This window comes from Leguminivora glycinivorella, chromosome 25, assembly GCF_023078275.1.
Source record: "Leguminivora glycinivorella isolate SPB_JAAS2020 chromosome 25, LegGlyc_1.1, whole genome shotgun sequence".
Lineage (NCBI taxonomy): Eukaryota > Metazoa > Arthropoda > Insecta > Lepidoptera > Tortricidae > Leguminivora > Leguminivora glycinivorella.
In genome coordinates, this window is record NC_062995.1 from 10,534,481 (window position 1) to 10,559,235 (window position 24,755).

A 24,755-nucleotide genomic window follows, 5' to 3' on the forward strand; every position below is an offset into this window, starting at 1 on the left:
CTTAAGCTGCACACAGATAAGCCATGGCTTTTACAAGTTTGACAACTGTCATTGTTAGTAATGTTGCCATTAGACTATTATAATATCTACCAAAATGTTTGAATACTACCGGTTTATCCCGAAATTAAGAAAAATTCCGCAACTAAAAAGAATTAAAAAATTAAAAGAATTAAAAAAAACAATAAAAATGGAGGGGAGGGGAGATCTTTTTAAAAAAGTTCTAAATATTTTTTTTAAAACATACAAGTTCAAGGGCTCCTTCAAAGACTCTTTCTACGACAAATACCACTATTTCCCCTAAAAAGTGTATAATTTACATAAACCAAATATGAATACTCGATAGTAAATTAAAGGGAATAACTTGATAGTAAATAGAGGGAATAACTATAAACATATTGTAAAGTATATATCGCAACGGATTGCTGGAGCGTAAATACATAATATATATGGTACAGTCAGCCGACACTATTTGAAACACATAAGGTCGAAAAGTGGTAAACCACTTTTTTGGCTGGCTGCACTTGAAATTTCATAACACCCCGGGAGAAATGTATTTCTATAACTCTCGCTACAGCTTCGTGCAACTGCATACTTACATTACTTACTGAGCCAGTGATTGAGATAAGTTACACCGTATAATATGTTCGGAGGGCAGGGTATTTATTTTGTCACTTGAGATCTGTGTTGGCTGAACGTTAATTGCGATTGATTGATTGATAAATGATGGAGTGAATATACATCATCATCATAAAAAAATGCCGCAACTAAAAACCGCAACCGCAACAAAAAAAAATGGGGAGGAGATTTTTTTTTAAAGTTCTAATTTTTTTTAAACATACAACTTCAAGGGCTCCTTCCAAGGCTCTAGCTACGACGAGTACCACTATTTCCCTTAAAAAATGTTAAGTACTGAAAGTGTATAATTTACATAAATCTTATATAGAATAACTTGCCCTCATATAGAATAATTTTGGCTGTTATATTGTAATTTTTAAGCGTGTTTGGATATGGATCAATTTCTAAAGTATGACCATGGTTTCTCACTTTTCTCAGTAATTCAGTATGACCTCAAGTATTCATCCGTAAAATATTACAGCCTGCATGTCACTTAACAAACATCCTATATACATAAACGCAATTCCCAAAAGGGGTAGGCAAAGCACATGAAAGTCTTAAAGTGCTAGTGCAACTTTAAGCAATTAAATAAAGTGGTGGAATGTAAATCCACCACTCCTCCCCCCCCCCTCCTCCTTAGAACTTGTACATTCCTTTTTACTGTGTACTTAACACAGCAAAAGGGAGTGTACACGTTTCTAATAGGGTGGCAACGCGCTTGTGACACTGTTTGAGTTGCAGGCGTCCATAGGTTACGATGACCGCTTTAGATCAGGTGGGCCGTATGCTTGTTTGCCACCGATGTAGTATAAATAAAAAAAATACATCAGGTAACAGATAACATGGTATAATATGTCAGGTGCAGTGCACATGTGACAAAACGTATCTTACCTCATCAATGGATAGTGAAAGGTCTCGTAACCTACATCGTATCGTATCGTAGGTCAGACGACGACCGTGAGGTAAGGATAACTGGTTTGATTGTAGAGATGTGAAATAAGTAATATCGTTATCGGTACTATCGAGATTATCTGGAGTTCAATTTGTTTGAAAATATTAATTTGGGGATTTTTTTAAATTTGGAATCAGACTGTGCGAGATATTTAGGATCATGTTGATTGTTGTTTTAGATCTTTGAGGGTAATGGTTTTTTTATGAAAAACTTAATTTCGTTATTTTTGTTAAAAAAATTATTATTATTATTATTCAGATTCAGAGCCCACTGTGTCCCACTGCTGGGCAAAGGCCTCCCCCCTCTTTTTCCAATCTTCTCTGTCTAGTGCTATTTCTGGCCAGCCAATCAAAAATGAGTCCAGGTTATCCCGCCATCGCCGGTGTGGTCTGCCGGATCCCCGGTTTGACTCGTGGGGCTCCCACTCTGTGGTTATCTTGGCCCACAAGTCGTCCGGCATTCGGCAGACATGGCCAGCCCAGAAAAAAAAATAATGTTAACTAATTATAATATTTTAAATATTTTACCTACAATACTCAAACCGAAGTTGCAGGACAGCGTGGTCTCTTTTGAGAACATTGCTAATATATATATAATACTAGCTTTTGCCCGCGGCTTTGCTAGCGTTATAAAGAGACAAAAAGTAGCCTATGTCACTCTCCATCCCTTCAACTATCTCCACTTAAAAAATCACGTCAATTCGTCGCTCCGTTTTGCCGTGAAAGACGGACAAACAAACAAACAAACACACACACTTTCCCATTTATAATATTAGTATGGATTATTGTGGGTATTGTTGGCAAATTCCTAATGGGTTGGCAACTCGCATGTGACACCCCTTGAGTTGCAGGCTGCTATAGGTTACGGTGACCGCTTTGCGCTTTCCATAAGGCGGACCATGATAATATGCCTGTGTTTGCCACCGACGTGGTATAAAAAAATGCCGGCTGGTCGATTACATTAGCACAACACTATTAGGTCATGATAAAGTTTTTTAATCTACAACAGTTTGATCGTACTCGTGAATCTCAAAGCTCGCTTAATATTGTGCTTGAGCATATAATTTATGTTTTGTTTTTATTCACAGAGTGAATAACCGTGCTTATTTTCAACTGTTTTGGAATACAAACTAAGTACGTTGTGTCATTTTAAGTTTATTAATCTATAGGGCAAGTGATTAAGTTTTAATGCAAGCAATAATCGCGAAAAAAATTGGTTGTTTCAAACACCGTATCTGATCTTGACCAGTTATAGGATAAAGTTTTTTTTTTTCGCTGCTTCAGGGTGTGTCACAGTGTTAGAGATACTATATCAACCCTGAAAAATTTTTTTATTTATTTATTTAAACTTTATTGCACAACAAAGAAACACGTACAAATGGCGGACTTAATGACAAAATGAATTCTCTACCAGTCAACCAATGGGTTAAACAGAGACATAATATGTTGGTGCAGGAGAAATTAATAGCTAACAGGTAGCAAATATTGCTGGTAACTAAAGTAAATAAACAACATACATACTAGTATGTGTTAATTAAGTCTACAAAAATTTGCTCATTTCCCAGAACATTCTCAAGTTAATCATAATTATTTTCATTTTACTTGCATATGTAGCTCATGAAAGATGGCGGACATCCCAAGCGGAAGCGGAAGTGAAGATTGCGAAGGTGTCAGACTAGTTGTGGTAAGTATTTTAAATCAGATCTGTTCAAAAATAGTCAGTTGTACCTTGAAATAAAGTACATCATTATTTATCAGATCAGATCATCACTTATGATTGGGGCGGAGCGAAGTCGTCACATGCGGAAAACTCATTAGAATTGTATAAATCTTGATCCGTGTTTTGTGGTCGTGAGATAATTTGAATTATGACGCTGTTCTTGTAATAAATAATTGTTTATTTATATAAATTATTACATACGCATCGATCATTATTTTTTTCACATTTTTATTATTGTTTCAGCTGAATTTACCGGAAGATGAGGGGGAGGGGCTAGGCTTCCGTTTAACAAGAACTTTATGGGATCCCTATCCTTGGGTAAGTATAGTATGTACCTAATGTACTTACCTATAAGTAGGTACTGCGAATAGAACGAATGGTCCATTTAGCAAACTTTCGCTCTTGCCAATGCAGATCTGAAACTGAAAGTTTGCTTTATATATTTAACTAGCTTTTGCCCGTGGCTTCGCTTGCGTTAAATTCGAAAATTGCGGAAGGCTCCATAGAAACTTCAACCCCCCATTTTCGGGAAGTAGGGGGTCAAAGAGAGACAAAAGTCAGCCTATGTCACTTTCCTTCCCTTCAACTATCTCCACTTAAAAAATCACGCCAATACATCGTTCCGTTTTGACGTGAAAGAAGGACAAACAAACAGACACACACAGTTTCCCATTTATAATTTTAAAGTATTAAATTTAAATTAAATTTTATTTTAAATTTTGGTCTTAGTTTCTTATATATTTATGTAAATATGTTCATGTAAATAAAGAGCTTTCCCAATAAAAAAAAGTATTAAAGTATGGATATACATATTTGCATATCAAATTTATACACAGGCGACTAAGTCGTCACTAGTTGACTAAAAAGCTTATACTTTTTTTATTTTTCATATTCACTCGTTTCAACATTCTGTATCTAAATAAATCAATTTAATTTACGATCGATAAGTCGGTACCTAGTTGACCTTCTCTTGTGGTTCATATCTCAATGCAAATTCGATACTTTACACTTTACTATCTAAGCATTTGGTACTTCCCTCGAGGCAAATAAAAAATGTTTGTTCAGTTTATGTACACGTTAAGGACCAGTTGCATAATCTACAGTTAACAGACACATCAACTTCACGCAGCGGAAATTTATGGAAATTCCCGTACGAAAAAAAAACCTACTTTAAATTCGGTAACAGGCGGTTTGGTGCAAAGCGCTGGTAGCCTAGCAGTAAGTACGTGCGACTTTCGTTCCGGAGGTCGCGGGTTCGAACCTCGGCTCAAACCAATGAGTTTTTCGGAAATTACGTGCGAAATGTCATACGATATCTGCCAGTAGCTTTTCGGTGAAAGAAAACATCGTGAGGAAACCGGACTAATATGAATAAGGTCTAGTTTACCCTTCGGATTGCAACGTCAGATGGCAGTCGCTTTCGTAAAAACTAGTGCCTACGCCAAATCTTGTGATTCGTTGTCAAAGTATACCCCAGGCCCCCATGCCGGGATAACGCAAGGAGGGTGATGATGATGAACAGGCAGTTTGGTGCAACCGACCTTAAAACTTATGATTTTTATGAAAACTTAGCAATTTAATATTTGGTTTCAGGTTCGTGAAGTGACTCCCGGAGCACGAGCTGACTTAGCGGGATTGAAGACAGGGGACTGTTTGCTTCAGGCTGACGGAAAAGATTTGCTTGGTTTACCGGTAAAAACTAAAGCTACCTAAGAAGACGATACTCATTTTTCTATTTTCAGTTGGATTTCATTTAGGTATATCCAAACATAACAAAGTCTCAGAATGTGACCTAACCTGTAGCGTCAACGAAATGTGAAATTTCTTAATTTGCTTCTTGCAAGTTCGAACGATACGATATGATATGGAAGTATAGCTTTTAGTGTAACCAGCTACCGTCTTTAACATAACTGAAACCTGACTTATTATTTGGTGAAGCATGTGATATTTATTTTATACAGTTTGTTTATTGTATCAGAATAGGAATATTTTATCACTTTCAGGTTGGTCAAGTGGCTGGGTTGATTAGGGGAGATGGAGCTGGCCACGGCGTTTCGCTTCTCGTTTGGAACTGTGGAGTGGATCCAAAAGATGATCCGGAGGTATTCATAAATTCATATAAGTTAAAAATCCCCTTAGCCAGAGAAGTATTTTACTATCGTCCCCATGCAGACTCTATGCGAGCTTTATAAAAGCCTGAAAAAAAATATTATGACTATTGTCAAGAGGGCGCTGTTATTCTGATGTATGCGGTGACAGTTCAGTATACATATAGTATGAAGAAAATAGTTCGAATAAAATACCGCAACAGTTATATGTTTCTGGTAAGGTTTTAGTTAACTTAGACCTTTTTTCTTGGCACTAAGATAATATTTAATATGTGTTATAGCTCCTCTGGAGTTGCGGCGGAGGTTCTCGCGGTGAGAAGTCACGGAGAGCGCTGGCGGGAGTGGTGAAGGCACTCTCCTGCTGCGTCTGCGCAGCTACAGCCACAAAAGCACTCAACTGCGCAAGATCTCATTTGTACTGCGAAGGTGAGGTTTCTGTATTTCTTCTCGTTACTTTAATGTTATCGCAAAACTGAGTAAGAGAGTTATGTGTAGTCTTAAATTTCAAATGCTAAAAAATAACTTTAAATAAGAAACTTGAAAAAAATGTTGTTTAAGTAAACACCTTAGAAGAAAATTGCTATAATGTTTTCTATAGGCGTCTATATATCAAATATGTAATGAATGACTTATTGTGTAGATTGATGTCTCCCTTAGAGTCCTATCTAATTTGGTTAACAGTACTTACTTACACTGTGATATTCCAATTTTGGTCGAATTGGGGCGGTGGCTCAGTGAGAGAGGCCATGACTCTCGTTCCGGGTATTTTCTGATGCAAAAGCTGTCTATCGCAATAAAATTTAGCGTGGGAACGCATCGAGTGTGATGGGCACCTTTGCATCTGAGAGGGCCCGGAAAGAGTTTTGTGAATAGGGTTTACTTTTATAGTAATGTTAGTTTTAATAGAGCAGTATTATGTTAATCAATATTTTAAAGTTAGTTTTACATGTACCGAGGTCTTTTGAATAGTTGTTTTTTCAATTTTGAACTAAAAAAATTCAAAGATTAAATGAACCCTAGATTCTGGGAGTATTAATCCGACTTACGAAAATATACATAATACACACCTCGGTACCTTTTTATTGCACACCTCGTATATTAAATACGTCTAAGGAATTAACGCAAAGCATAACATCTTCTCATTTTATTACAGCTTGTTGGAAAAGGCTAGAACGCTGTGCTTTATGTAGAGAAGCACTACCACCTAAGGATTCTCCATATGCTAGGAATTTGGTTGCAGAACAGGTAATGTGTATATTGATATTGCGCTTTGTAGATTTAGTAGATCCGGATACTAGCCACAGACAGGCACTATACTAAAATTAAATAAATAAAATGTTAATCATTATTTGCAGGTTTTCGAAGCTATTGCAACAGAATATGAAATCAAAGATGCAATCAAAAAGCCAAATGAATCCGCGTCAGCCTTTGCATCACCTAACAGATCCCCCAATATGTCTCCTGCCGCCTTCAGGAGAGGGCAATACCACCTATCGGCAATGAGGAACCGGAAAACTGTACAGTTTATTGACAAATATAAACAAAACTATGCGTCTGATCCTAACATTCACAGATCTCTTAATCAAGACTCGAAATCAACAACTGAAAATGCAACTACAGGAAATGGCAAGAAAACTTGTGATTGTCAACAGAATGGGAAAACTGAGAAAATACCGGAAATAAGAATAAACGATGAACAAAAATGCTGCCAGAGTATGTTACAACATAGTTTGATAGCTCGAGCAAGACAAGCTTGCTCTCTGGTTGATCTGCAAGCTGCAATGCAGTCTTGTGTGATGTCGAAATCTTTAAATAATATCAACGCTGAAAACTGGTAAGAATTAAAAAAAAACACATGTTATCTAATGAAATATAAAGCTGCACAAACGCGGTAAAATCAAAATATCTGTATCAGAGTATATTTTCTAGTTTGATCATTGCTACAGATTATTTGAAATGTAGAGTTCAAAGGCCATTAATATCATATAAGCCAGACGCTTTTATTAATACTTAACTAGCCATATGTAGTTATTTTATTAAGTTACATGTTTTTTAATTAGGTACATTAATTCGTTTCAAACATTTCAAAAAATAAATAGTTAGCAAAATGTATGTGAACATTTTGCTAACTGTTAATAACCCCTTTTTTAGTAACCATTTCCTAATAAATTGAATCTTCTCCTATTTTATTAAAATTGTACTTGCCGTTATTTTTTCAGCAACGAACCAGGACACCACAGTGGATCTCTTGACAACTTGAAAACGAATTGTAAAATTACTTCAGGTTAGTTTGACATTAAGTTTAGCATTTGTATTGTATTTTGTGTGTGGTATAATTACTCAGATCGATATTAATTGAAATACTTTATTTTTCAGATATGACACTTTATGTGCTTTCTGCGCCGCCGATTTATGTATTAACTTGTGATCATAATAAAAATTAACTTACATTGTAATTGTAAAGAGCTTACTGTAAATAAATAATATTCATCTTATTTTTAAGAACTATAAAGTGCCATTTATTTTGTGATAATTTGTCAAGTTAATACAATTTAAAGATAAATAAATGTTTTGAACTGTCTTCAAGCACACTCACTTTGTCAGTAGAAAAGGGGACGAAACTGAAATGCAGTATTTTCACTAATCGACTTTTTACTATTGACGAAGTGAGTGTACAACTGTTTACTTGTGTTTCTACTAGAGATGGGCCGAATATTCGGTAGATATTCGATATTCGGCATATTCGGCAAGTTTTTCAATGTTCGTATTCGGCCGAATAATTCGGTTGCATTTCCGAATATTTACCGAATAAACAAAGTAAATAATTAACGAAGACCTTACGTATTCTATTGGATAATAAGCTCCTATTTCAGTAGCTTTATAAGAAACAACAAAAATATGCGTCAAAATGTAAATACAATTGTTTTGTAAAAAAGTAAAAAAACCGTAGTTTAAGAGTTGGGAAGAGTTCAGAGCTGTTATAACTAAGTTTTAGTTATCCACTAAATCATAATTCATAAAACATAGTTGCAGTGACGTATGTAACCATTATCAATAATTTTATAGCTTTAATATTAATATCCGCTTTAAAAATATGGCGTAACCGAATATTCGGCCGAATGTTCGGTTCGGTAAGAGTTGAACCGAATGTTCGGCCGAATATTCGTATTCGACAATGTCCATATTCGGCCCATCTCTAGTTTCTACCATATAGAAGATTTATTTTTAAATGGTAACCCTACTTATGCGTTTCGATACTGCATACATTTTACCCTAAATTACGAAAAGACATAATAAGCCATCGTCATATCTCTGTTGAATATTATATATTTTGCTCGGCTTTGAACACTGCAAAAATATCATATAAAAATGTTTTGAAAATTGTGTAAATGTGACTGTAACTTTGTATGAAAATCCTAAATATAAAATTTGTAGTAAACGAAACGCAACTTATTTATTGTAAATGCTGATTTCGCTAATTTCTGTTACTATATTTAAATAATTTGAGTAGTTAGAAAGGTACCATATGACAGCACAATAGAGATCATATTTGAACAACAAAATAATAATGGTGCATTTCGTACCCGCATAATGTGCTTAGACGCCATATTGTTTACAAATTGTTTTGCTTTTTACTGCATCTGTAACAAAAAAATCAGTAAAATAAATGTGAATTGCGTTTTTAACCATGGAGGCTTATTTTAAGTCTGAAGAAGAGTATAAGCCTGAGCCAGAACCGGAGAAAACAATATGCAGGTGTTGTCTGACGACCGACAAGCGAATGTTCAATATTTCGCTCTTCGCTACTCATTTTCGCGATTTAGCAGGGCTAAATGTAAGTTTGTAGCTTCTAAGGTTATTATAAAACTACAATATTAATGTTTTACATTGTGACAAATTCGAATTTTGTTGTTTGATTGATTGTGGTCTTCTAAAAGAGGTTATTTAAAATGTTGAGAGAGACATTGAGGGTCGCTGAAATGGGCTGTTCAGTACAGATGGTGTTTTTTTACGCACTAGTGCGAGAAGTGGTTCATGTCTTGTCAGGTCGAAACTTCAGAGGGCCATCTGTACTGAAAAACGTACAATACGTGCGGAAAGGTAATTTGTAACTTTGTTGATTTAAAACACTGTCTTTGGTCGTTTGCATAGCTGGGCACCGTTAATCAAATAGTTAACTTCGTTAATCGATAATCCGTTACTAAAAAAGTTAACTTCGTTAATCGTTAAAGCGATACATTTCGACAAATTTAACGTAAGTTAAAGTTAATCGTTAATCCGTTAACACGTGAAAAAAAATGAACTTTTCTTTAAATATTTAGTTGCATCAGTATCCACTATAACGTATTATATTTCTGTAAAAGGCCGAAGTACAGCTAGCCTATTAAACTCTAGGCTGCACGTGGAAGGCAGTGATCACCTGAGCTACTGCCAAGAGCTGTGTCAGGAGAGATGCTGGCGGTGACGGGACTGTTGTGGCACTTTGGGCGGTAGAAGCTAGGGAAGCAAATGTGGTCGTAAATAGGGCTCGAATTTGCTGCCCTATCACTACAACAGTCGCCATGGTAAAGCTTAGGATTCACCGAACCAAAGTTAGTAAAATCAAATCCACGTGAAGAATACTTTTTTAGGTAATATTTCGGACTTTTAGCAATCGACATCGGTAAAACCTAGGATTTACCGGCAAATCATAGGATTTGCCGTACTTCGGGCTTTTAAAGTAGCGGTCAGAACGTGTTTTTCGCAGCGCAGATGGCGCCTGTGCCCTACTAGATTAACGGACTCGGAGAAATTTAACGGAAGTTAACGAGTCCGTTAACATTTTTTCAAGTTAACTTAAAAGTTAATCCGTTAATCGAAATATTAACTTCGTTAATTAACGATTAACGGATTAACGAGTTAATGCCCAGCTATGGTCGTTTGTTAATTTATCGGAAATCATTTCGAACTTCCTTTTTTCCGCACTTGTCTATCTATATATAATTTAATAATTTATTGAAATTAATTTCCATAGAGTACCTAGTGTGTTTATATTTTTTTGTTAAATACTTTGCATGTTAAATTGTATCTTGTTATTTAATGCATGTTAATCATAAAAAGTAATGTTTTGAAAAGAAGTGGCCTCCGAGTTTCTTGCCGGTCCCATGGTGGATACCCCCTCCAACTGAGGGGGGACTGAAATCTTCTTGAGGCTAAGGCGTAGTGTTCGAGTCGGCTTAGCTTTATTTGACGTTCATATGCGCATTGTAATATGTCTACTTGAGAAATAAATATTTCATTTTCATTTTTCATTAGGTTTCTGAATCAGATGGACTCCCGCCATGGTTGTGCTACGAGTGTGTTGCGCTGCTGCAGAAGGCAGTCCGCTTTAAACAGAAGCTGCTCAGAGCAAACTCTATGCTGTGCGACTATCTCATGAGATGTGCTCCCGTAAGTACTAAGATTAAAAGTATAAATAATAAAATTAACCTAACCACAAAATTCAAATTTTGAATAAACCCCCGACCGCGACAAAATGGACCGATTTTCATGGAACATGGCTAAGAACACTTCCGACTAATTCAGCTTTCAAACAAAAAAAACTAAATCTAAATCGGTTCATCCATTCATGAGCTACGAAGCCACAGACAGACACACACAGACAGACAGATAGACACGTTAAATTTATAAGTAACACCTCGTCGCTTTTGGGGTGAGGGTTAGGTAGTTATACAATATTCAAAAAATTACCGTTACTATTTTAAAAAACAATTAATCAATGAATCTACACAAAAATTGACAAAAAACAAACTGCAAATGTCCAACACCATACAACACAAATGCCTCACAGCCTTCAAAATTCAAATTCATTATATGCGAATTACTATTAATTTTAAATTATTATTATTAATTTTAAATTCATTATACGCGATTTAATCCGTTTCCATAGTTTTATTTCATGATAATATTTATTTTTCAGTTCCCATTGACGCCCTAGACCCGGAACTGATCAAGTATACAACACCAAATCTGAAGGAAACCAACACTCTTGTTTGTGATAATGGTGGCAAGAAGCTTGGATACCATAAAACATTGGAGGTAAAAATCTGTGTTTTTTTTTTGTTTTTAAAGAGCATAACGGCTCAGCCACGACATTGGTCTAAGCGCGGCAGCGGTGAGCGGCGGCCATACATTGAAGCGAGACACAGCGATGGGGCTTTTCATTCGCACGTATGGCTGCCGCTCACCGGTGCCGCGCTTAGACCAATGTCGTGAGTGGGCCGTAAATGTTTCTTAATGGTTCCCAGGTACGATTGTTTAAATCTTTTGGGGCATTCCACGAGAATGTCGCTTACGACATGTTTTACAAGCTTTTATTCAACTTGGCGTGTTAGTAGGATGACACTGTAATCGTTTTCAATGACAAGAGCTGGGAAAGTGTAATCGCTACAGCTGAGAATGGTATGAAAATTGCAGCGCACTGGTTTAGTACTAATCTCCTTACTCTAAATAGCGACAAAACCAAATTCTTATGTTTCCACAAAACAGCTTTATCCAAACCTCCGTTTGATCCCAGGATAAAAATACATCAATGTAGTGATCTTTCTAGCAATATCACAGAATATATATTAGTACAAGTACAGAAGGCCCACTGCTTTGAAGTTCACGAAATGCCACCTTTTTAAATGCCTACAAAATGATTACAAAGAAACGAGCCGCACGTGCGCAGCGTCGGACGTTAGGGTTGCCTATGGATTAAAAAATAATAATACTCAAATAAAATGTTATGTTATTATATTCAAGTCTTGGGTATTTTCTAGGTATATATACAGTATTTATATATTTTTGTTTAAGTCCCAACGTCACAAGCCTGATTGAACGTTTCCGTGGGGCATAAATGACATAGTCAATAGTAGATCTGTGTAATATTGTCCTATTTTATTCATGATGTTTATTTAACTAAGCATTATTAGCCATTCCACACGCAGATATCGCATATGAACCTTTAAAAAAACTCGCGACGTATAGTAACAATAGAAAGTGCGAACGTGCGTTCCGTGAGAATTCGAGCCACCCCTGATTAGGCCGCGAACTCGCGGCCGCCCGCATGTACTTGTAGCGCGGCTATGGAATCGCGGAGTGAGCCGCCCCTGGCAATATTTGTAACTGCAATTCGATGCTGCAATTACATTCAACGTACTGACGTGATAAAGTACCTAGGGTTGCTAGTAGACGAAAAACTAGATTTTAAACGCCATATTCGTAATCTCGCTGATAGAATTAGGAAATGTATTTTCATTTTTAAAAAACTCCGTAATTCGGCATGCAAACCGTTGCTAAAAATCGCGCCATCGCGCTGTGTCAACCAATTATCAGTTATTGCATCTCAGTTTGGGGCGGAGCACCTAAGACAACAATGCTAGAACTTGAAAGAGCTCAGCGCTCCGTCTTAAAGGTAATGTTAAAGAAATCCTTCCGATTCCCAACTTCAGATCTTTATGCTGAAGCAAAAGTTCTAACCGTCCGTCAATTATTCCTGCATAAAGTAGTTCTGCTTGCACATATCTCCTCCAAGCATTTGACTTGTTACAATTCGCTCCTTAAGAAACGAGTATTTATGTTACCGGTTCCAAAGGTATCCTCTGCTTTTGCTAGACGATTTGGGGATTATATTAAGATAGCAGCCTACAACGCTATTCTCAAGTACTGTGATATAAAAGGCAGTAGTGTAAATGAGGCCAAATATACGACTTTTAAACTACTCCAGTCACTGAGTTACATAGAGACAGAAGCAATTTTGTATAGAGTCACTTAACAACTCACCTTTCAATCTGTAATTCTAGTGTAGAATATTTGAATACAAGCCTTAATATAAATATGTTTGTGTTGACTTAGATATAGTTTGCATGTACCTGAACGAAACTCAGATACAAAATTGTAATTGGTTCCCCGCGATACAGGTGTAACCTAGTGCGGGGGGCCTCTGGTAACTAAAGATTGTAAAACTTTTAGAAAATAAACTATTCTATTCTATTAGTATTAGTATGTTAGTGTGCGTCAAAACGTAGAAGCTAAATTTGACCCACTTCTCGGTTTCTTATTGAGCTGAAATTTTGCGCACATATGTAAAACACGTGAAAATGCAATATTATGGTATCATGGAGCTGATCTGATGATGGATCAGAAAGGTGGTCATAGGAACTCTGTTATGAAACGTCGTATCCCCATCGAGTAAGGGGTTTTTAGAAACGTCTCTGAGAGCAGTAGATGACTGTTGAAAGAAAGGTACAGTCGGCGATAAAAGCTTGTGCCAAAAATGAAATTTTCGCAAAAAACTTATTGCCTTGTATTACCATACAAGGCTATTAGAATGAAATCTGTAAAGCAAAATACTGCCAATTTGTTAACGTCTAACACAACTTCTCTTTCTTAGCGTCTTCAGAACAGAAGTATTAGAAGAATTGCATGTTGTAAGCGACATTCTCATGAAATGCCCCTTTTGTCTTCTACGTGGGACTCGAACCCACATCCTTGGATTGCCGGTCCAATGTGTTACCAATAGGCTAGTTTCCTATACTTAAAATGAAATATTTTATGCAGTGCATAAATAAAGCACCACATAATTGGAAGAAAATACGGACAGTAGTTATGTTTAAACATAATTTATATTTAACACAGACCAAAACAACAAGACGGCCCTTACAGGGCGACTCGCGGTCACCACGCATACGAAAAATAAGGTTTATATAAGTATGAACGCGCGCGACACCGGTCAGTAGCGCCCAAGCTTACGACCCGCTAACAGTCCCTATGTCCGTTCGAAAAAAAATCAAAAAGAATCAAATTATGTTTCTAAAATGGTGTCCTGTAGCATAAAGTGGTGTGGCAAATCAACAAACAATTCAACATATAAAAAAGATGGAATAACATTCCACAGGTAAGTCAAATTCATTATTTTGTTGAATATTGTTTATTATCCGCGGAGTTCATTGTATACTGGGTAATATGGTTGTACTGGGCGGCGCCGAAGTATGCCCATCCCTTTTCGTCAAGTTAGGAATGCGATATGCTATCCCTTTTACGTAAACGACTAGGGATGGGGGCCATGTTTGTTTATGTCTGTTGCGGGAACTTCGTGCTGCCGTTCGTACCATATGGTACCATTTAATCTTATACTTTTAAACGAGCAATTCTTGTATATTTATTTATTTATTTATTTATATATATATTTATTTACACTGACGATCTCGGAAACCGCTCTAACGATTTCGCAGAAATTTGTTATGTGGGGGTTTTTGGGGGTGAAAAATCGGTCTAACTTATCCTTAGGTCCCGGAAAACGCGAATTTTCGAGTTTTCATGCGTTTTTCTTCGCGCGCCATCTCGTGTGCAGTAGTTGTACTGTTAAGACAGAATTCTTTCGGTCGATGTAAGTACTATTTATTGCAAACACTAGATGGCGACACAGGTCAAGGCTAAAACGAATAGAAAATACACTATTTGAGTTTTTGTGGCGAAATGCGCGCCATCTCGTGTGGAGTAGTTGTGTTGTTAAGGCTGAGAATTCTTTCGCTCGATGTAGGTACTATTCATTTTTGAACTAGATGGCGACACATGTCAAGGATACGAAACAGAACCGAGCGAAGCTCGGTTGCCCAGATATTGAAATATAAAAGAGAGGTGATTTGTAATTGAGAATAATTATCTAGAAACTGTAGTTTTATTTAGTTGCTTGATTAGTTTAGAATAATTGGTATTCATTAGTTAGTAGAAATGCATAGTTTAGTTATTAGTTAGTAGAAGGATTGTTTTTGAGGTACTATCACAATAATTACTTAATACGAAATATTAGCAGTTATTCAAAGTAGGAAAAGACCATGAATGTGACATTCTCCTTAACAAACGTCCATGGGATACGATTGCCACCAACGTTTCACCTTTGACCTGATGATGAACTTGGAAAAAGTGCGACGGAACTCAGAGTTGGTTTGTGTACGGCATATGTTGTGTGGGTTTTTTAGAATCCTCTAGGGGAGCAGTTAGGTCTCCGGTCATGAGATGGAGCTGATGATGAACTTGGAAGAAGTGCGACGGAACTCAGAGTTGGTTTGTGAACGGCATATGTTGTGTGGGTTTTTTAGAAACCTCTAGGTGAGCAGTTAGGTCTCCGGTCATGTAGACTTGTAGGAAGAATATTTAATCACGAAATAACTATAAATAAGTTTGAAAAACTGCATGTAGTATTTTATTTGTTGCAAAACAAATTCGCCACGGTACCGGTACCGGTACCATTGTCTATAATAAACATGTCCCATTGTTACGAAACCGTTCAAAAACCACCCTGGTTTTTGATCCTGTCTTCGTTAGGTTAAGATATTCATTTTTGTAATTAAAAATCAATTTTCAATTTTATAAATTTAATAATAATAATTCATTTTAATTCTAATTCATTATCATGCAACCTTTGACATTTCAATTTGTATATTCTTTCATTAAAATATTCAATATTGTATTCAAGTTGACATTACGCATTGCAAATCATCAGTTTTAATTTATTCAATTTTTATTTAATGTTCATTTATAATTCTATTATTCATTAATACTACTTGCATATTTTTAACTAAAATATTCATTGGAGTGTATAAAATCATACTTGAAATCACTATTTACAATTGGCAATATTCACATTCAAATCTGACAGCTTTTAGAGCTTTTTAAAAACTTACGGTTATTCCGCTCTCCAACGACACTGTGCCACTTTTCTTTGTCCTCACAATTTGCATTTATTCACATTTTTTACAATTTCAAATCCATATCCATGTAATTTGGAAGTTACATGGTCCTTACGAAGCCTCTGTATTGTGAGAGGACAGGACTGTGGCACCGAGTCAGGCTCCACCTATGCAACGGGTCTTCATCATCGAAGCCGTGGGTCGACCAGGTTGGCGCAGGGCGTATTCAGCTGCGTGCAGGTTCCAGGGCTTCCACTCATCGCGTCCCATCCCATCAGCCAGGATCCAGGACGGGTGAAAGTCGCGACGAGCACACGCAGCATCCCATTGCAGTGGGCATCCATCCGTGACCAGCAGTCAGTCGCGGGATCCAGCCAATTCAGCGCCAACTAGACCAGTCCAGGAGTATTCAGTGGAGATCAGCGGGAGCCAGCATTCAAAACCAAGCAGCATCCAGCACAGGAGGGAAAACGAACAAAGTGAGATCGTTCCATTCCTTTCTTTTTTTATCCACATTCCTTTGTTTTCTTCATTTTCTGTGTAGCTGCAATATTCATTAGGTATTATTCAGGCATACCTATTCAAATACCAAATTCATTGCTTTCCCATTAAGTGCAGAAAGTTAATTCATTGCCATCATTTGGATTAGAAGCCAGTAGACATTTCGATAGGATTATTCACTAGAGATATTCATTTTAGTAGGTATAACCTCTTGACCCAGTTCACAGTAATAATATTTAAGATTTTAATATAAACTATCACTTTCACATAATTCCTATATAATACGATAACAATAATTCAATAATTTTGTAACTTTATTACGCTAATTTCAATTAAAAACTTCAAAAACAATAGGCAAACACGTTCTTAAAACAATCTTGATAACTAACTGCAGTGCAAATAAGTCGTAAACAAGGTTACGTAATACAAGTGCATACCTTTGATTCGCATAGCAAATAGTTTTAGCGCCTGGAGATTTTTTAAGAGCAAAGTTTTTATTTAAGGTCATAATTTGTACCAATATTTATAGGCTCATTTTTTAGCATTTTATTATGCCACAATGTCATCGGAACATGATTTTCATAAACTTAATTACAAGCTTGGACTTATTAAAGGTAAACTTACTGTTTTTCACAATTTTGTGTCGCAACTAGCTGTTGAACCGCAAGTAAACGAGTTACAGCTTGCAGAGCTGCAGCTTCGATTTGACAAAATAGGGCTTTTATACAATGAGTTCGATACATTGCTGCTAGACATAGACATATTGTCAGAATTCACAAGCGGAGAGTATATAGAGGATGAGCGGGCACTCTTCGAAGACATTTACTTCGCTAGCATGTCGAATGCACAAGTGCTGATTCATAAGTATTCAAAACTTAATTCAACAGTGAAAGTGTCCACTCAGGCGATCAAAAATATGTTAGATAGCACGATAAACACACAAGTATCCATATCCGCACATAAAACTCCCTCAAATACAAATATTCAGTTTCCAGTTAGGGAATTAGATTCAAATGTTCCGAGTGACAGTTGTACGATACAATGTCAGTGTCCAAAAGCTGCTCATGATCAGCAATCCACGACATCCATCGCGTTTAATGAGCGGCCGTCAGTCCAGGGATACTCATTACAGCGAACTTCAGTTGCCTCCTTTCTATGGAGCGTAGCTTGGAAGCCAAACATGGCAATACAATTCACAGGTGCAGTTACGATCGTGGGGTGGGAAGACCGAGCAACTCCATTCACATTCAGGTTCTTCAACGTTCAGGGTTGCTCAGTTCAAAACATCAGCGTCAATATGTATACATTTTTATATTCAAATATTACCGCCTCACGTTCTTACATGCAGGGCCTCTTTTGAATAACGAAACGATACAGTTCTTGATAGGTAACGTATCAAGAGAGCGTGAGGCGTTTCATTTATACTGTTATCACGTTATTTATTACACACTTTCACATAGGTACATTACACCTACTGATTCAAATTATGGTAATTTTCACCCAAACATATTTCAGTCCTTTCGTTCCTTTCCACTTCCTGATGGGCGATCCACACATTTCGTTCCACATGCACAGATTGCAGCCTCCAAGACATCACCGGTTCGTGGCACTCAGCAGCAGGACAACTTGGAAGGCATCCATGGCAGCGACGGTATCTCACGGTCTGCAACAACGTCTACCCTCCCCCTCGGCATACAGTTGAAGTCACAGACTTCAAGGCGGGAGCATGTTACGAAACCGTTCAAAAACCACCCTGGTTTTTGATCCTGTCTTCGTTAGGTTAAGATATTCATTTTTGTAATTAAAAATCAATTTTCAATTTTATAAATTTAATAATAATAATTCATTTTAATTCTAATTCATTATCATGCAACTTTTGACATTTCAATTTGTATATTCTTTCATTAAAATATTCAATATTGTATTCAAGTTGACATTACGCATTGCAAATCATCAGTTTTAATTTATTCAATTTTTATTTAATGTTCATTTATAATTCTATTATTCATTAATACTACTTGCATATTTTTTAACTAAAATATTCATTGGAGTGTATAAAATCATACTTGAAATCACTATTTACAATTGGCAATATTCACATTCAAATCTGACAGCTTTTAGAGCTTTTTAAAAACTTACGGTTATTCCGCCTCCAACGACATTCATTGTACCACTTTCTTTTGTATTCTCTCACAATTTGGATTAAACCAGCACCAAACTACAGTCCGCTTATTATTTCTACCACCACTACGAAGACCTGAGACCAGCGAAGATTTTACACATTCGAATATCCGAATTATTCGAATATCCGCCAATATTTTTATCCGAAAATATTCGAATAATCCAAGTGAAATTATCCGGATAAACGGATAATTTCTATAAACATTATTTTTTATTTATAAGTAATATATTTAATAGATAGACGTCACTGAAACCAATTTCGATCAATTCTTAATACGGACAATGTTATTGCTAACAAGTTAACACCTATTTATCTTCAAAATCAAACTAATATTTACAAAACAAAGAAAGCATTCGTGGACAAGAAGTAAGCAGAATGCCTCACCCCACGCACTCAGTTCTTATCAAATATTCGATTAATTGGATGATTTAAAAAAAACAGAAAAACGTTCAAGTATTATTTTTTAATATGAAAACGTTACCCCAACCTACTTTCATTACTGCTAATAGCTAACGTGAAGTTATCTGTAAAACCGTACTTAAGGGAGATTTATACCTAGATTTCCTGGTCCCTTGTTTTTTTGAAATTGAAATTTAGCGCCTCACTCCGAATTTAGCTGTTATCAGTTCCATGGCAATTTAGTACGCCAGAATTCCCTCCACTTCACTAAGAAATATAAGGCATTTTCCTTTTAAGTCCTTAGTTACATTCATACAATTCGGTCTAATTACTACTTATACTTTGAAATCTTAGTCGATCTACTGATCAGCTTGGAAACTAAAACCCATCAAATTGCTGCCGAGCAACTTGAGGCGTTTTGGATTTGAATATTTAAATAAGTTCGCCTTTGTACCTCCTCCTTCTTCATTTTTTTTAATTTTATGTGTTGTATATTTTATGTTGGTGGTACAATACTTATTTATCGCCTCTCCCCTTCCATTGGTACTTTGGTACCAGCCACTGTGCAACTAAGGTCTAAAATGATCCACACCTGGATAGGAAGTGTCTTCGACTAATTGGTCTTCTCTTTTTTGGTTATTCTGTTTTGAACGAGTACCTATGCTCAGTTGCTCATTCCTGTTCTAAGACCCTAACCAGGACGCTTTTGTTTAGAGCCTACGAAAAGAGTTTTCAACTTTTTATATTAAGTGTCCGATCCGGTCCAAGATGGCATCTGGTACGGGCGTAGGCATTTATGCAAATGACTAGTGACTACAGTGGTAGTATCAGCATGGGCAATTATGCCACTGTCTTTTAAGCCGAGACATACGCAATAATTACCTGTGTACATAAGAATATAGTTAGACAAACCCAAGGAAAGAATATCTATATACTCAGCGACAGTCAGGCGGCACTCAAAGCCTTCACATCGCCCAGAGGTGACTCTTGACTGGTATTAAACGGCATCCAAGCTCTTAACAAGCTTGGAAGGCAAAACAAGATGCAACTGGTATGGATACCGGGGCACGAAGGCTTCATTGGCAATGAAAATGCTGATGAACTTGCCAAGGCCAGGTCTGAAGACAACGTCACAAGGAACCATTAAAACGGCTATGAAGGACCATACAAAGGCTAATCACCAAAAAGAGTGGGATGCCCTGGTAGGTCTGAAGCATTCAAAGCTCTTTATGCGGAGGGTAGAATCTGGATGGAGCAAAAAGCTAGGAAAGCTAGGCAAAAGACAACTCCAAATTATAACGGGGGTGTTCACAGGCCATTACGGGATCAAAGGAATGTTGGCCAAGATGGGACACGCTCACTACACAGATTGTCGCATGTGCGGCGAAGAGGAAGAGACCGTCAGACATCTAATGTGTGAATGTCACGCCCTCGCCAGACAAAGAATGAAGAACTTTGGAGCAGGCTACCTATTACCAAAGGACATCAGAGAGCTACCCATGAGCCTCATCATCCGATACGTGTAGATGGTCGAGAAGCTCCTGAATAGCTGAAGGATCTTAAGATCTTAGGGGGTAATTGTACAAAAGATCCCGATGGGTCGAAGTGTATCCGGAAGGGCCCCGCAGATTTAAGATAAGATGAGTATCCGATCCGATCGAGCGAAGGACCGACTCCTATACATTCTCGAAATTATTCAAGGCGCCATCTTTGATTTTTGCCTTTGACATCCTTCCTATATCCGATATCGGAACGGATAATATGACAACGCTGTATCGCCTATAACCATCATCATATCCAATGATGTTGTCTCACGTTCCACTCTACACAAGCCATCCTCTCTACCATCCATTTCCAAGGTAAAGGTGTTGTCAGAAAAACTTCTCGTTATACCTAACACCTAACTAATCACTACTACTAACTGTATTATATCGACAGCTCACTATCTGTTTGCAAGATTCTAGTCATAGAACTAAAGATAGAGAGCTAGGTGTGTTTTAATTTCTACAGTTTGCTGATTTACGCAAAAAATAAATAAAAATGTAGGTAAATTTCGCATTATGGCGCTCATATATCTCAGCCGTTATCAATTCCACGCTTATACGCACCTGTAACATTAACTTTGTTCCATTTAATAAATTATCAGAAATTATCCGAATTATTCGAATATTCGAATAATAAAAATTGTATTATCCGAATTATTCGAATATTAAAAATCTGTCGGATAATGCAAACTCTAGAAACTACTAAAGCTTCAGTGCCACTCTTGGCAAATAAGGGTTGAAAGAAAACGAAACTGTGACATCCCCCCTCCCCCTTTAATAGTTATTGAATTATTTGTTACAGCATGAGAAAAGGCCAGTAGAGTCAGCCCTCTACACAATAGAGCTGCCCCCGCCCCCCATAGAGCTGCCCCCCACAGAGGAGCCCCCCACAGAGCTCAAGCAAGAGTTTGACTTCGACGATTATGACGATAACATTACATTAGACGAGTTCAGGTGAGATTTATTTATTTATTTGATCCTATTTTAGTGGCAGCATTAAGCGTTTGCGTTGCATCAAACTAGAGATGGGCCGAATATTCGGTAAATATTCGGTATTCGGAAAATTCAGCAAGTTTTTCAATATTCGTATTCGGTTACATTGCCGAATATTTACCGAATAAACAAAGTAAATAAATAGCGTGAGTTGTTTCGTAATTCATCGGATAATGACATCCTATTTCAGCATTCTAAGAAACTACCTTTATAAAAAAGGTAAAATAACGTATCTTAAGAAACAAAAACCAAAATTTTCTGAGCTAAGTAAGATAAATGTGTACCCATTACCAATCATTGAAACGTTTTTAACTCTAAGACAGAATTTAAAATATGGCTCAACCGAATATTCGGCCAAATGTTCGGTTCGGTAACAGCTGAACCGAATGTTCGGCCGAATATTCGTATTCGGCAAAGTCCGTATTCGGCCCATCTCTACATCAAACCGTCTGTCACCGTTAAAGCGTTCGTTAAATTTTATTATATGGGTAGTTCCATAGACGTCTGCTGCGTGACGATGATGTGTCTGTCAAATGTGGTTGATGCAACTGGCCGTAATAGTAGCAGTTGAAACAATGCACCAAAAGAATCTGAATAATATTTTAAAAACATAGATAAATATGTAAAATTTATCTGTTAGTGCAATCAGAAATGTCAAAGTTTAATTATTTTTTTGTATGTACAGATACACATCTCTTTTTATTTAGTGGTTACAGAATGGTAGTTAATACTTCTGAAGCGCTGGTGGCCTAGCGGTAAGAGCGTGCGACTTTCGATCCGGAGGTCGCGGGTTCGAACCCCGGCTCGTACCAATAAGTTTTTCGGAACTTATGTGCGAAATGTCACTTGATATTTGCCAGTCGCTTTTCTGTGAAAGAAAACATCGTGAAGGACAGACTAATTCCAATAAGGCCCTTCGGGTTGGAAGGTCAGATAGATGGCAGTCGCTTTCGCAAAACTAGTGCCTACGCCAAATCTTGGGATTAGTTGTCAGAGCGGACCCTAAGCTCCCATGAGCCGTGGCAAATGCCGGGATAACGCAAGGAGGATGATGATTTATTATTACATGATGACTTCTGAGGCGTTAATTAATCCTCTACTTGTGATGCTGACTGTACCCGTGTGGTGACAGGTTCAGAATATCACCACCCCCTTTGGGGTAGCAATCTCTCACTGCAATACCTCTTCGTTTTCTTTCAACCCCTTATTAGGCCAGACGACTAAAAAAACTAATTAGACCGTCAGTTAGATTATTAGTAAACGAAAAATGACGACGGTACAGTGCGTTGAGATTCGCGTGACGTCACGCCTAGGTAAAATTTTTACTTAGAAGTGACGTCACAAGCCCCCACCCCGGAACTTTGATGCTCTGTATATCTTTGTATTTTTTCATTAATTAGAAAAAGCAAAATATACATGTTCAGTATTTTTAGACGACCTAACTGACGGACTAAACAGAATGCCATTTTTTAATGTAGTGGTCATCCCTATTGCTAAGAGTCGCGCTGAAACTTGCAGTTTCATGTGCCTTGCCTACCCCTTTTGGGAAAACAGGCGTTGATTATGTGTATTTATTACAGAAATACGACGGAAAAGTCTGACGAGACACTGGAAGAGCAACCAGTTAAAGAAGAAGAAGAGACTAAGAAGAAACGGAAGACGAAAAAGAAGGAACAGCCCAAGACTAAGCGGAAGAAGAGGTAAGAATGTAAATCAAAGAGGATCGAGTATATATTAGCCCCGATGCAGAAGAGTTCGTCTAGGAATTCAGAAATATCTTGTTTATTCTAATAACTTTTACACATGTAGGTATATCACAACCCAGTAGTGAGAATTGTAAAAGTAGTCTAATATAGTTTATTTTGATTGTAAAATGAAGTTGCATGTGACTTATATTGTTAAAAAAAAAGAACTTTAAAAAATGTTGTCTTAATCAAGTTCTCCTCTCCTATAGCAGTTCCGCATGCATAGCCTTAAGATTTGTTTTTAGTTTATTAGCAGAACTTAGTTACTTTCCTTGGGCCGCCTTACATCAGTCATGTATTATAATACCCATCGATAAAAGATAAAATAAAAATCGTCATTTTCTTCCTTTCTTATATTTAGATATTTCTTGTATTTAGATTTAGTTATTGTACAATACTGCCATAATAAACTAGATTGGTATTAGAATTAAACATTAATAATTTTTAAACTAAAACATTATTTTTGTACAAAAAGGAGAACCTCAAAAAATGGCCTGACTAGACGAAAACATATGCATCGGGGCTAGTAGACTAGCTTTAAATTCGCGCTTTTAATACTACGTTGGTGGCTAACAAGCATACGGTCCGCCTGATGGAGAGCGGTCACCGTAACCTATATATATATATATATATATAATATTATAAATGGGAAAGTGTGTGTGTCTGTTTGTTTGTCCGTCTTTCACGGCAAAACGGAGCGACGAATTGCCGTGAATTTTTAAGTGGAGATAACTGAAGGGATGGAGAGTGACATAGGCTACTTTTTGTCTCTTTCTAACGCGAGCGAAGCCGCGGGTAAAAGCTAGTTCCATATATATTAGCAAATCGTTTTGATAGTTCGTAAAAAGAAGCTGATTTGACTACTAGCAAACTAGCCTATTGACGAGCTTATAATATTAAATTTTGTCTTGACAGCAAAGAGTCAGTGGAAGGTGAAGAACCAAAGACTAGCATCAGGAAGACGGTGGAACTCGACCCGAGCAAGATACGCATCGTGACGCTCAACCCGGAGGAACAGTTCAAACAGAGTGAGGTCAGTTATAGTTGTTTAACACGACTCATCAGTTCATTTGAGCCTGGGGTAGGGTTGCAAATAGAAAAAAAAACCAAATGTTTTTATTTTTCAGAATTTTGAAAAAAAAACATGAAAAAAAACCGAACACCCTTGTTTTTTTTCTAAATATGTTTTTTTTTTCAGATGAACAAATAATCGACAATAACGGTTTTTCGTGAGTTGTAACGTGCTTCAATGATAATAACGTACATTTTAATTCGATTAACATTC

At 36.9% G+C, this 24,755-nt stretch overlaps 2 protein-coding genes across 3 annotated transcripts in view; both read left to right on the forward strand.

The window, feature by feature from the left end:
• The first annotated feature begins 2,593 nt into the window (after window positions 1–2,593).
• Window positions 2,594–7,969, forward strand: LOC125239137. Of its 2 annotated transcripts, XM_048146641.1 has the most exons (11): window positions 2,594–2,700; window positions 2,933–3,041; window positions 3,181–3,250; window positions 3,530–3,604; window positions 4,880–4,978; window positions 5,290–5,388; window positions 5,676–5,820; window positions 6,548–6,639; window positions 6,750–7,228; window positions 7,614–7,678; window positions 7,771–7,969. In XM_048146641.1, exons 3-11 carry the CDS (start codon window positions 3,191–3,193, stop codon window positions 7,836–7,838), a joined length of 1,182 nt encoding a protein of 393 aa, XP_048002598.1. In that variant the 5' UTR covers window positions 2,594–2,700; window positions 2,933–3,041; window positions 3,181–3,190; the 3' UTR covers window positions 7,839–7,969. The 2 variants fall into 2 exon arrangements, with proteins under 2 accessions (XP_048002598.1, XP_048002597.1); XM_048146640.1 differs by lacking the exon at window positions 2,933–3,041.
• Window positions 7,970–8,780: 811 nt separating this feature from the next.
• The window catches only part of LOC125239539, a 32,469-nt gene continuing 16,494 nt past the window's right edge, over window positions 8,781–24,755 (forward strand). The window contains exons 1-6 of the mRNA XM_048147154.1: window positions 8,781–9,229; window positions 10,690–10,824; window positions 11,354–11,472; window positions 21,535–21,686; window positions 23,306–23,425; window positions 24,386–24,503. Of these exons, the coding sequence (XP_048003111.1) occupies window positions 10,815–10,824; window positions 11,354–11,472; window positions 21,535–21,686; window positions 23,306–23,425; window positions 24,386–24,503 (519 nt within the window). The 5' untranslated portion in view covers window positions 8,781–9,229; window positions 10,690–10,814. The remainder of the gene's footprint in view (window positions 9,230–10,689; window positions 10,825–11,353; window positions 11,473–21,534; window positions 21,687–23,305; window positions 23,426–24,385; window positions 24,504–24,755) is intronic.

What these genes read in the sequence shown, in the direction of transcription:
- LOC125239137 (XM_048146641.1), top strand. Translation starts at nt 3,191, where the DNA reads ATGGCGGACATCCCAAGCGGAAGCGGAAGTGAAGATTGCGAAGGTGTC. An exon ending in GGAATTTGGTTGCAGAACAG is followed by an intron (nt 6,640 to 6,749) that starts GTAATGTGTATA and finishes CATTATTTGCAG; the next exon opens with GTTTTCGAAGCTATTGCAAC. An exon ending in GAATTGTAAAATTACTTCAG is followed by an intron (nt 7,679 to 7,770) that starts GTTAGTTTGACA and finishes TTTATTTTTCAG; the next exon opens with ATATGACACTTTATGTGCTT.